At 40.0% G+C, this 13982-nt stretch overlaps 1 protein-coding gene across 2 annotated transcripts in view; it reads left to right on the top strand.

The window, feature by feature from the left end:
• Positions 1-13982, top strand: part of scara5 (scavenger receptor class A, member 5 (putative)) — a 75703-nt gene that overhangs the window by 23148 nt on the left and 38573 nt on the right. For both annotated transcript variants that reach the window (XM_080490997.1, XM_080490996.1), the window contains exons 4-7: positions 10233-10432; positions 11641-11819; positions 11913-12039; positions 12125-12293. In XM_080490997.1, coding sequence (XP_080347123.1) covers positions 10233-10432; positions 11641-11819; positions 11913-12039; positions 12125-12293 — 675 coding nt within the window. The remainder of the gene's footprint in view (positions 1-10232; positions 10433-11640; positions 11820-11912; positions 12040-12124; positions 12294-13982) is intronic.

The raw sequence follows: 13982 nt of genomic DNA on the forward strand, positions 1-13982 counted from the left end.
TACATTTAAAACAAAGTGTGCAACAAAAACATTTATGAAAAAAACAAACATGTCTGGATCTGGACTGCTGTGAGGTATTTGTGGGACTCTTGGGTTCTTATATTTTTGTGAAAATGAAAAACTTTAATGCAGGTGTGTGACATAATGAATGAGATCTGATCTTTCATTTTGCTTTTGGGTTAATCTGACACAAACATCTGAAAAGTGTCTAAACATTTTCAGCTTGAATAACATGTCTTTACTGGAGGGAGCCAGAGAAAAACCATTGAGGTTCAGAATCAAACCCAGGTCTAAATGCTTTGAAGTAACCCTGCTAAATGACTACTAATGGTCTCTGAGCCTGTTGAGAAAAATAAACAAGGAGATAACAACTGCTACCTGTTCAATGTCTTCGAGGATCATTTGATTCATGCTCTTCCTTCTGGAGTCAAGTCCCTAAACTAGAAATACAGTTTTAAACTCAACTGAATTACTACAAAGTATGTATATTTTATATTGTAGCATATGAATTTAATAGGCAAATTACCCAGATATCAAACCTGCCGATTCTCCTGCTTTTTATTTAATAATGATATAGAATTTTACATCAGCCGAATAAAGTAAATATGTTTTTAACTCCTGCAAATTTCTTTATGTGTTTTGACGTTTTCAACATGGTTAGAATATTGGTAGAAGACAGAATACCTGGGAAAAGTTCATTCAGGCACAGGAGAAAGACGCAAACCCCAAAACTGAAAGATCCCAAAATCAAAGTCAAGTTTCCTTTCAGCAGTGCAAACTAACCACTACTACTACTACTGTGCCAACCCAAGTGGATAATGTCTATTCATCTGATAATGCTCATTTTCCAGGGCTAACTGTGTTGCCATAAAGCTTAAACGTGGATTAAGGATATTTTATATGTAATTAAATAAACTTAATGATTAATCTATTGTTCCAAATGGAAGATAATGGCATTTTAATAGTATTTTTCTAATCAAAGTTATCATTCTGATACAAGTACATATTTAGATATTGGACAGTTGTTCTGAAGTACTTAAATTAACTTCAGTTTTATCCATCCATCCATCCATCCATCCATCCATCCATCCATCCATCCACCCATGGCTTGTTGGTTTGAATATAGATTCTTTTAATGCTTAAGATAACTCTGATAGTTTAACTTTCAGAGGTAGTTGACTTTAAACCGTTTGAGTATAAATGCCACCTGTTGTTATTCACCCATTCAAAATGGAATAATGGCTGCCTTTTGATGTGTCAAAGAAAGCAGGTTGTTCAGATTTTCAGATCCTGTAATTTCATTCTCTTCCATTGCTGTGGGCCTTTCAGGTCTGCGGGTCACAGAAAGACTCTTCTTTGTTTCCTTCCCTCCTTCCTGCCTCTGGCATCTCCTCAAAGAGGAGTAGGATGTTGGTGAGTTTTCATCTGTTTGGCAGGGACTATTTTTCTCTCAGTTTCTAACACATGCAAAATGCAGCGCAGCAACATCCGAGTCTGCATGATTAAAGAGCGGTTTAAAAATACCTGCCATCAGAATGTAACAGAGCTGTGTGTGTCTTTCTAACCGAGAACTGGATGTTTTAATGTTTCTCCAGGTTGAGATTTTTCTCACCCTCCTCACAGGTCAGATCATTTTCTCCTCTGGTTGATCAATTAGGCCTCCTGCTCTGAATTCATTTCGAATATTAGAGTTACATTACAATGTCTGGGAATGTTGACATGGTTTCAACAAAGACCAGCCCAGTCTGCCGAGAGGTTATAATAGTATTGGATCATTTGCATCCAGAGCTGAAGAATCAAGAGTCAAAAAGACATTTGGTTTCCTGTCTGTTTTCTTCCTTTATTCTTAAAAGAACAAACACTACTCTTAGGGTGGCATAGTGGTCTTCTGTTTTGCACTTTTATCCCAGAGAATGAAGCCTCAAGGACAATTTGTGATTAAAAATTGATTAATTACATCTATATTTTAAAAAATACCTTCTGTTGGGGTATAGTGTTTAGTTTATTAGAAAATACCAAACAAAAACTCTGGCATCAATCAGGCATATAAGAGAACTCGAGTTGAGTGTTTTGGTCAAAAAACCAAAAAAAGAATGTTGTGGCTGACATGGTAAATTCTTGTTTTTGAGGGTTTTTTCCATAATAAGACTCAGGCTTTATGTAGAAGTTCATGATGCACTATGGGAGCTGATATTTTGGTTGTGAACACTTGATTTTGCTCAAATAGATTATTTAACCTCAGATTTAATGGATCCGACTGTTTACCCTCAAAACCTTTTGATTTTAGCTTCATAACTGTTTCGACATCTGATTCTTGTCTTGTCCTCAAGTGTCACTTCAGGTGCTTCTGATCAATGACTCAACTTGTGAGATGCTTTTTCTGGCTTCTTCACATTGTTGTTCTTGACTCGGATAACTAGTGAATCCTGGTCTGAATCCAACAAGATGTTCTAGATAAAGTCAAATCAACACCATCGTCATGTCGGTCACTGATCAGATTAGTTTCCTTTGAAGTTAATGTCTGCGTGGAGGTGGGAAGGTCGGCTTCTGAGCAGGAGGAGGAGGAGGAGGAGGAGGAGGAGGAGGAGGAGGAGGAGGAGGAGGAGAGGCTCTGAAGTCTGGTCACAAATCTACAAAACAAGTCTGACTCCTTCATGGAGGTCCAGAGATGGAAAACCCGGCAAGCACATGGATGGTCTTTCTTACTTCTTCTTCTTTGTTGAGGTGTTCTACCACAAGATGCACAATGTGGGAGCTGAGTTGGAGTTGAGCTGAAAGATACATGACAAATAGATGAACTTTTCACATATTTACATTCTTTCAAAGACCCCCCCCCCAAAAAAAACATAAAAAAAGTGGTGAGGAGACGGTTTGTACTAAAATTTCAAAATATGAACCTTCCATCTTCTCTTCAGTGTTAGCAGATGCAGCCACACACAAGGCAGGCCAGTCTAACCACTCAAACATACTGTGTTTTCCACAATATAATGAACAAATGAACTCTGTTAGTCGATCCTCTCTGGTTTTAGTGTGTTTGTAAACACGGTGTACTCCCTCTACAGCCTGGAGCAAAATTGAGTTTACTTTTGTGGCGTTTCATAAAAGTAGTAGCAATTTGGGGTGTTAATTTATACAATATAAACAGACACAATGTTTTATAGTTGTGCTGAAAGTCCAGTGAACTCAAACACAAATGTCCTTTATAATGTTTAATGGATGACCTCCCTCAGTTTGTTTAGAACTCTGGTCAAGTTAAGCATCGATTAAATGGTCAGACAAGTCAAGTGTATTTATTTCTACTGGTGATTGTGGCTGAATGGCTTGAACATGGAAGAAAATGCAATTTTACAGAAATGTAAACATGTTAGTGTGGCTACTGCACTGAAACTGTGTAGGATAGAATTACTTTTGGAGCCATTTTTCTGTGGTAAAAAATACAAAACCCAGGGTTTATTTACAAAATCTTACAAAAAACAGTCTGTCTTGACTCATTACGACCCTCACGACAGTTTGCACAACTAACATAGCTAAACTTTGCATTTGGCCAATGTTGAATGGGAATGATTACTACTGACAGTCAACAAGCAGACCGAGGTACACATGTATACGTGATGCTTGGCGCTCCAAAAACGAACCTGTTCAACTCAATCTCTTGAAGTCTGAATGCTTTCTTCTGCTCGTGGTTGTCCTTTCCTGCTAAGTAAAGCTCCTTCTCCTCTTAACAAACCTCTCACACACTGACTCCCTCTTTATTAAGTAACTTTATTAAAATGCCTGAGAGCGAACTAAACCGGGAGATTAGTAGCCATGGCTGCGCAGCCAGTAGGCAGAGCACTGCAGGACATCTCATGTGTACAAAGTGTTAACATGACATCAGGACAGATGATGAAAGACCTGCAGTTTGGTGGGTTTATAAGCGCCAAACAGTGTGCTGTTTACTGTCTTTATACAACCAGAAGAACAAAGAGGAATTTACGTAAACTGAAATGTAGTGGTGACATGATGCAACAAGCTAGTTAAATCTAACAAGACCAAATAAAACTTTAATTATACCTCCAGGAAATCAGGTCATAGCTTGAAGAAAATAAACAAAAACAAGACTTTTTCATGTTTTTAGATTTCATCAAGATTATTCTCAACTGTCATGGGGGACGTTTTTCTGAAATTATTAGGACTCCCACTTCCTCATGAGCTGCATAGTGTGGTTGTGGTTAGCACTGTCACCTCACAGCAGGAATGTCTTCAGGTCGATCAGAGACTTCTGTTTGGTTTTCTCTAGGGCGTCAAGTTTCACCCACAGTCCACAACATGCATTTGAGGTTAATTGCTGTGCGTGTGTGTGTGTGTGTGTTTGTTTCTGTCTGACTTTGCTCATGGTCAGCTGGGATTGGCTCCAGCCCCCCTGCTACCCTAAGTACCTTATATGACATTGAAGATGTACGACTGGATGGACAGTCGCACTCAGGGTGTGTTTTCTCACCTTCAGGGGACATTTCATCACCCTGCTGTCAACTTGGCTGTGACTTCTACGAATTATAGTATAACTATAAAGGTCTTCATTCCAACATGTAATAATTTTAATCATGTTACTCTTCAAGTGTGACAATTTAATAATAAAAAAAAGAAGCTCAGCTGCAAAATAGTACATGTTTAGAAGACATGTTTTACAAGTAGAACATGTCTTCCAAACATGTATTATTTTGTTCATGAGGAACTTAATTTGTTAATTTGGCATACTATAGAACACGCACACACACACACACACACACACACACACACACACACACACACACACACACACACACACACACACACACACACACACACACACACACACACACACACACACACACACACACACACACACACACACACACACACACACACGTAGGCTGCAGATGAAGAGATAAATCAAGGCAGCATTTTGTGTGTGTGTGTGTGTGTGTGTGTGTGTGTGTGTGTGTGTGTGTGTGTGTGTGTGTGTGTGTGTGTGTGTGTGTGTGTGTGTGTGTGTGTGTGTGCGTGTGCGTGTGCACCCCTGCCAGTTTGAACTAAACGTTGTAGGCAAACAGCTTTTCAGCTATTTTAGTTCTGTAGTTCTGTGGACAGAAGAGACTTCAAACTGCTCGTTTTGATGATTTGATTTGAGGCCTAAAGCGAGCATTTACACATTAGTTTTATTTAGGTACAACATGACTTGTCTGGGAACATATTAAGTCCTCATAACAATGAATGTGTGGAAGAGGGGAATAACTTTGAGGATCAGGGAACCACTTACTCCCAATTACTTTAATTCACTAAATGGTTTCAGTCCGTTCTTATCAGCCTCATAAATAAGAGTGAGTAGGGTCAACCTCCTCTTCGCTGTCGTTACGCTCATCATTCACATCATGTTGATGCAGCTGTAGTTTTGTTAGGTAACAATTTGAGTTAAAATACTTGTTTTTTTTAGTTACCTTAAACAATTTCTCCTTGGTTCAGAACTCTTGGTTGTGTCAAAACTATCTGGCGAGTTTCAAGAAACCAGTAATTCTTTTGCTGTAAAACCTAAATGAATACTATTACTTAATTTTAAAGAACCTCTTATGCACAGGTGGCTTTAATATGAGAGTCAAGTAATTTTCTCCTGAGGAAATGCCAGGCTTTACTCCCATCGTTCACTCCAGCCTTGCCTGCAACAGACACAAACCTTGAGCCCAGTTTAACCAGCTTCCCTACTTTTATCTTCTATGACCATTGCCCATCAAACATGTATCTGTACTGTCACCGCCTCAAGCTGTTCCCTCACTATTTAACACTATAGGCCTGTGAGCAAGACCCCTCAACCCTAAATTCTCCCTGGGTGCTGAAAAGTGGCTGCCCACTGCTGTGTACGTTGAAAATAGAGTTGTTTTTTTCCTTTCTATTAATTCCAACTCGTCTTTACAGTCGAATTGGTCCCAATGTCCCATATCTGTATTGCACTGGCTATGTTTCATTTGGTAGGGCAGTTGGTCTTCCAAAAGAAGTTGCAGGTTTGATCCCCCATCTCACCCAGTCCTTATATTGAATGTTTTTGTAAGACACTGAATCATGAATTGCACCCAGTGGTGGTCGAGCACCTTGCTTGGCAATGTGACAGATTGAAGTGCTTTGAAACTGCTATAACAATAAAAAAGTGTGATTATATATATATATATATATGAAGTCTATTTACTATTTACCACGTGTAGGACTGATGAAGAAGCCAGACATACAGTTGGAGATACATTTGACATGTGCTGACACATTTCAGTAGCATTTCAGGAGCAATATTTTCCTGGTGGGGACATTTTAACACAGGTGTCTCCGTGTTTGTGGCCTAATATGTGATGTCATGCATATAAACTGCAATTTCTATAATTAAACATCTGTTTTGGCAAAGCCGTAATCGCAATAAGATGAGATATTTTACCCATGTTTTGGTCCAAAGCTGAATAACGGTGTGCAGACCTGCAGGGTGATAAAAAAAAAACGAAATAATATTTTCCACATTCCTATGCTGTTTGTTTAGTAGATGTTCTTTCCAGTCATGCAGGCAACACTGCAGATCAGCTGCAGCTACTTATATAGACCAATAATGTGTGGGCCATTCACATTACACAGTGAAGCCCAGCTGTCGACCTGGCCTTCTCTCCCTGCACTGGATACGAAGAAGGATAAAGTGTCCTCAGTGTCTTCATAGAAGAAGTTAAAGACCATGAAGCTGTCGATTTGGGACAAATCCATTTATGTGTCTGCCATGCCACTGTGTATCTGAGACAGTGTGTGTGTTTGTGTGAAATATAAGAGGGGGTGTAAAAGGCACAGGATGACTTTCCAACCTGACAGAGCCAAACTTTGAGAGGTTTGAAATGGATTTGTCAGACATACGGCTCATCTTTCAGGTTAGTTGTCATCAAATGAGAATGAAATAAGGAAATGTTGAGGATTGAAGGACCTGAAAGACGTTAGTTGGTGGCCAAAAGAGAGGTGCAGTTATAGACCAAATGACTTTTTCCTCATGGGATCCAGAGGTTTCTGCACTGTGACTAAAACTATAAGCTCTCAGTTTAATTTACAGCCGAGTATCCTTCATCTGTCACTCTAAATCTACAATTCCAATTCTGAAAGCATGAAATATAAACACAAATGGAATTTAAAGATTTGTACTGCTCATACCTTCAAACCGGCTTGTTCCTTGTTTCAACTTCAAGAAAGTGTTCATACTGGATATTGTATTGTCCAGCAATGAAATTATTCACATTTTGTATTGTGTACTTTAGTTCAGAACTCGCAATTTCTGCTTAAGTAACCATTAGGTTCTGAATTAGTAAGTATTTTTACTTTTTTACTTAGTTTCTGATTTTCTATATGAGTGCCACATTTTGCCACAATTGCAACTGCAAATCACCCGGAGGAGCATTTTGCATCAAGTTCAAAATAAGCTGCCTTTATTCATATTCACAAAAACACTTGGAACATATTGACATTAATTACATACAGAAATATAATATTTCATGAAATAATTATGTAAAACAAATTGTAATCGCATACTGTGAGTTTTGAGCTAATAGGACTTCACCCTTGTGAACTGCCGTTCAGAAGTATATTTAAAGTTGCTACACATGCCAACTGTGACTAAAGGATGAACAAAGTAAAATTTGGGGCGCCAAAGGTCCTGAGGTCTCAAGTTCATCCTCATTTTTGCCAAATTATTATCTCAGGAGCTCCAATGCTTCATGTCTTCATATATAAGGAGTAACAGCGAGGCTGGAGAAAGTGGAAAAACCCTTTCTGTGAGAACTGACTAAAGCAGTAAGTCTACTATCAACACGCTCTCATGACGTTAAACCTCAACTGAAGAGATTGAGACGAGCCAGGCTTCACCACAGGGGATCCAGCCCATGGCTCTTATCTTGAAAACCAACCTTCCTTGTTATGGTCAGAATAAATCCAGAGTTGGACACAAGCAAAAAGGAATTTTCATCCATTCATCTTCTATACCGCTTATCCGGTTCGGGGTCGAGGGGTAAAGTAATTTTTCGAATGTACATTTTACGTCATGTTCCTGGTTGTTGTTCTTTTATTTACTTAACTCTGCCTATGTGTGTGTGTTTGGTCAGAGTCTATGTGAGCGTGCGTGTCTGTGCATGGTGATTGTGTGTGTGGCCCCATATATAGTAATGTCACAATCAGCCAATAGTCAGATTGTTAAGATTAAGGTTAGGGCTGCGGAATCATATTACGTCAATGAGAAGGACCTACATGTAATGCTATACAAGTTTGTGTGTGTGTGCAATCAACCGTGCATTTGCCCCATGTGTACGTGCGTACGTGTGTTTCCTATTTAAATGAAAAACACTGCTGACGACAACTGACTCTCATTTAGCAATTTAACTCTCTGTGCAGTGGAGGGCTCAGTGTATTTAGTTTTTCAGATCATTAAAGATAAACCTAACACACATAATAAGCAGGAATTGAGACGTTTTGTTTGCAGCATTGTGGCTTTCAGCCACTTTTTTTCTTTTCCTTGAGGTCACACTGACATCTCAGCGCTGCCATATACAGAAACACACTTAAAGCTCTCCTAGATACGTGGAAACAGAAACATTTGGTGTGCGTAACATTAGGCTGCTTAGGGCATGAACGCGTCAAGGAACATGTGTGAAGGGAATTATCTGTTTCCTCTGATTTCCCAAGTAATCCCTTTTTTCTCCATCTGAGGTCTTTTTTTTTTCACACACCGCTCTAGTAAAGAGGATGTCGTCATGGTGTAATGCTGAGGATCCGGTTTCAAAATATCTCCCAGGCTATCGAGTCGTTACCATGCAGCATGTTTTCAGCATAACATAAAACCAAGGAGCTTTTTGTCATTAGACACGGTGGAGAGCAGAGAAAACAACTGAAGAAGTGGTCTTTATTCCACAGTCAAACACAAGACGAGAGAACTTTGCTCACCCTCTACAGATGTGATGTTACGACTAAATCAGCAAATGTGTAACTCGGATCACGCTGATCCTGTTGTCTTTCATCTTTTCTTTTGATGCTTCTCACCCTTTGCTGAAGTAATTTAATGATCATTTATAATTTCTCAAAATTAGACACTAAACATATAATTGAGTAACAACAAGTGGATTGAAGAACAGCATGTACAGAAAGTTGACTTGCGTTATTTACACTTTCTCACTCTGTAAGATAAACACCAGTTAATAATTTGAGACAAACGTGAGAGTAAATAGACAAATATTTTTAAGTATTACAGAAGGCCGATCAATTGGACTTGTCACCACCTTTTCAGTAGGGAGCTTGATATTCTCCCTTCTCTAGCTCCCTTTATCCCCAAATTACAAAAACCTGGTGACACTAATTTGGTTTTAGGTATATTGTGTGTGTCACACAACACAACACAACACAACACAACACAACAATTTGTTATGGCATGGTGTAAACAACCACAACAAAAATGGCCAAAAACGTGAAAGAAGACTAAACTTTTCAGAAGCTGAAGTTGTTTTTAGTTATCACACCTCTCGGGTACATACAACAGTTTTTGACAAACATAAGCAACCCTGCAGCAACCACAAACCATCCAGAGACTGTCCACATCATTATACTATAGCAGTCCACTCAATCCAGTGTATTTCCAATTATTATTTTGATTCTAAGTTTAAACATTGGAAAGTTGTATTTTTTTGCATTTTTATTGTTTTTCTTGTTGAGTTGTGTATTAGTCATTCGTTTTCCATTGTAAACAATTGATAATGTGTCAAAGGGCATTCAAGGGAAAGGGTTGAGTAAAGTACCGGGGTGTTATGTACTTATATATCAGTGGAAATCCACACGTCACATCTTAAACAGTCACTGCTAGCGTTGGATGGATGTCTGCATGCAGAGGCCAACTTCAACATCAGTGAGAATGAAGGCAGAGTTTCCACAGTGTGACATTACAGCACAGAAAAAGTCAGAGAAAGTCAAGTTAGGACTCCCATAAAAATGTTTAGGACCGGATCTAACAAAACAATCCATTCTGCAAGAATCGACAACTAGAATCGGTGCCGGCGTCTGAATCTACATCTGCTCTTCATCACTGCGCTGGCTTGCTCCGCACTGACAGTAGTGATTGATAGTGAATGAAACTCAACTTGGGGGACTTTTGCCATAGCCGAGGGACCGCTGACTCAACACTGAGAACAAATCTCTCCCTCTGTTCCTCCTCCTTTTCCCGTTCCCAGTCTCCCGTTCCCAGGTGTCCTCGCAGCGACAGGAGGTGCTGATGGAGAACGTGACCCGGATGTCGGAGCGCTCTCGGCTGCTCCAGCAGAACCTGGGCGAGGCGTCGACACAGGCCGACCTGCTCGAGAACATCTGGAAGCTGGAAAACCTTTTCCAGAATCACAGCAACTGGCTGCAGAGGCTGGAAATCCTCATCAAGGTATGACAGATCTTAATAAAAGATGAAACATGTCTGTGTTGTGTTCATCTATTCCTGGACTCTGTTGTTTGTAGGAGTGGGAAGCTTTGGAGTGGATCGTCGGAGAGTCATTGTGTGTTTGCAAAGGAGTCTCTGAACATGAGTTTGTGTTTCATATCGAAGTTTACTCTGATAGAATATTTAAGCAATCTAATACTGTACCGTTTGCTGCAAAAAAAGATGCACACATTCTGAAGTGTGACAGAATTGCATTTTACTCCACTTCACTCTTCTTGGTCGTTCAAAAGATGTAAACAAGAAGAGTTTTGGAAGCTTTTATGATCTCTGTTATGTGAAAACCTTAAGCCGATTGCATCCATAAGATTATTGTGGCTGTATTTGCACACAATAGGGTCTCACAATTGTTTGAAAAATCTGCAAATCCATCGAATGTCGCATCATGTTTAGTCCATTAATATGTATGTAGAGGAGGAGTATTCTGCTTTAAAGATAATAGAGGCCTGCCAGTGGCTGTAGCCTTTCTCGCCTCACAGCAGGAGAATCTGGGTTTTCTTCCAGACTGGGGTCGTTCTTTGTCACATTTATATGTTGTCCATGTGTCTGCATTGGGTTTTCTCAAAGAAGTCTGTTTTTTTAGACGATTTTTCCAAACTCTAAATGACTTGTAGGTATGAATGTGTGGGGTTATAGTGCATTTTGAACTCTGTTAAATGTTCCTCCCTTCTTTGATTGAAGTGTGTTTTCCTGATATACGTCACCATCCCTGGTGGTAGTATTTTAACCCATCAATGAATCTTGCTGAGGCTACAAAATGCAAAAGAGATGTAATAAAGTAGACAAGGGCAGCATGATGCTGCAATGATTAGTGCTGTTGCCTCACAAAAATTACTCAGCCTCGACTCTGGGCCAAGACCTTGCTGTGTGGAATTCACATCTTCTCCCAGTGGCTCTTTGGGTTCTCACCTATTACTTGTGCTTTAATCTACAGTTCAGTGGCATGGTAGTTGGGATGGTTTTAATAGGTGGGAGACTTATTTAATTTTTTATTGATTGATGGATAATTATTAGTCATATATGTTTTTTGTTCGCTGTAATAATCAAATAATGTTAATTTGGAATAAACCTGGCCTTTGTTGATTTTCTTATAAACATCATTTTCCCAGTCCGGTTAAACACGGACTCAGCTGTGGATCTCCTCCTCTTTCCAGAGCCTGGAAGTGGAGCTGAGGAGTATGCAGGCTCACTCCCTTCAGTCCGAGGGCTACCTGGTGCAGCTCGATGACAGGTTGTCCTCACTGAGCAACTCTGCTGGAAGGAACCTGACGGGCTTGACTGTGGACGTAGCCCGAGCCTCCAGATGGCTCCGGGACCACGACGTCGTGCTCAGGTACACTTTTATATTACTGCCAGAGACGTTTGTTCTATTTATCAGAATCAAGAACAAATTCTATTTTGTTTTGGGGGTTTTTCTGTCCCTCAGAGATACCTCAAGTCAAGTGAGCGGGTTAAGAGAGAAACTAGATGAGGTGAACTGGACGGTGGGAGCGGTCAACCACACCTTCAGTAATGACATCAGTATTCATCATTTAAAGATACAAGATTTGCAGGTTGGAGGTTGATTCCAGGTCACTACAGATATTCTCCACATTGAATTTACTGCTAAAATTCCTTAAAAGTCCATCTTTTGTTTAGATCCAGATTAGCAACATAACAGAGGACACCAGCAGTTTGTGGGTGACCCACGTGCACACGGAAGCCCAGCTGAGGAACGAGATGGAAATCCTAAACACGATCACTGAAGACCTGCGTCTGAAGGACTGGGAGCACTCCATGACCCTGAAGAACATCACAATATTAGAAGGTCAGCAAAGAAATGCAATCCCTGATGAAATGACTGCATTTTCACATACGATCTCATCATTTCTTCCAACCAGTCGGTCACAGAACAAACACAGAGAGACATACTCATATTCACAAATTAAAAAAAGTAGAGTCACAAAGTAATAGCACAGCTACTGTGTAGTAACAAGTTTACACAAAATTTGATTGTGTAACCTTTAGATAATTGCATTTTCAAGTTGAAAATTTGAAATACATAATGTTGTTGGGCTTCTTCGTTAAGCTGCAGTATGATGCCTCGCTGATTGGAACTGTGTGATGCAAAACAATCCCAACATGTAAAGTTTCCAGAGTATTTGTACAAGTTCCTTATGTTCAAGGTGACTTGGAAAGACTAAAACGTTTGAGAGTGAGAATAGAGATCATGTGATGGCAGCAGAAGAACATGAGCACCTCAGCTCTCAGCATAATGAAACCCTTTGGGTTGACCTTAGAGCTCCAAAAGATCCTCTGAGTGCAAGTGATCATAACACGCAAACATGATTTCTGCACTGTGGGAATACGACCCCGCGGTGTTGAGTAACTCTGAATGTTCTTCCTCCCATTTGTTGGGACCTGATTATCCCCGACATGGTACGTCTCTGGCTGCCAGCGCACCAAAAAACCTTCTCTGCCTTGTTGAGAACAGAATAGGTATGCCGTGATGTCATGCAGGCAGGCGACGCTGCCGGGCTGATTGATGGCAAGTCAAACTGAATGGGACCCCTGATCTCGTGTCTGCTTCGCATGTGGGTGGGATGTCGTTTCTCCTGAACCTGGAAACAATTGTGGGTTAAATTTAGATGCTACGTACAACGAAAAATCTAAAAACTCGGTCTTTCATTAGCGTCAGCTCTGCGCACCATTTGTTTGTCGTTAGTTCGCAGCCACCTTTGCCAAGAATCCATGTTTACTCTCTTCTCTTCTCTTCTCTTCTCTTCTCTTCTCTTCTCTTCTCTTCTCTTCTCTTCTCTTCTCTTCTCTTCTCTTCTCTTCTCGTTCACTTCATTTGACTCACATGTTGCTGGTTGGAATTAATGATAGAAATATGAGAAGCTGTTTAAAATAGTACCTGAAGTTTTTTTTTTGTGATGAGTGATGAAAATATCTTACATGGTACGATTTACAGTAACATGTGGTTGCGAAAGGCAAATTGATCAGATGAATTTGATTAGAGCTTCCACGTGTTTGAAGTCATGAGAAACTAAAGTTTCTTTAGGGGTGAGACGTCTGGTTCTCTGACATTTCAATACCAATATTTGCAAGATTGTCATTAACTTTGGCTAAAAAGTCTCATTACAGGACCTCAGAATCAGTCTTACTCTGCATTTTGTCAATGAGCCTGAATTAATGGCGACGTTCGTGCTGCTGAGACTTGAACACAAAACGGTGGTTAATGGTGGTTAATGTCACTGTTAACTATGTTTATAATCTTCCCCGACTTAGATTTTGATGGAGTCCACAATCAAAAGAGTGACTGGCCGGTCTTGGATTGAAAAGGAGCTTGTTGGATTTGTGAAGTTTCTCCTGGCCCTCGGTTGAGTTCTAACTTTGGGCTTTAGGTCTGGCTGTTCCAGAAAGAAACGTCATTAGAGATGTTTGACTTTGGAGCCTCTGCAGCTATTTCAGTCTCAATAGAACAAATCTGTGGAATGTTTGCAGCCTAGTCCAC

Source organism: Lipophrys pholis, assembly GCF_963383615.2.
Source record: "Lipophrys pholis genome assembly, chromosome: 21".
Lineage (NCBI taxonomy): Eukaryota > Metazoa > Chordata > Actinopteri > Blenniiformes > Blenniidae > Lipophrys > Lipophrys pholis.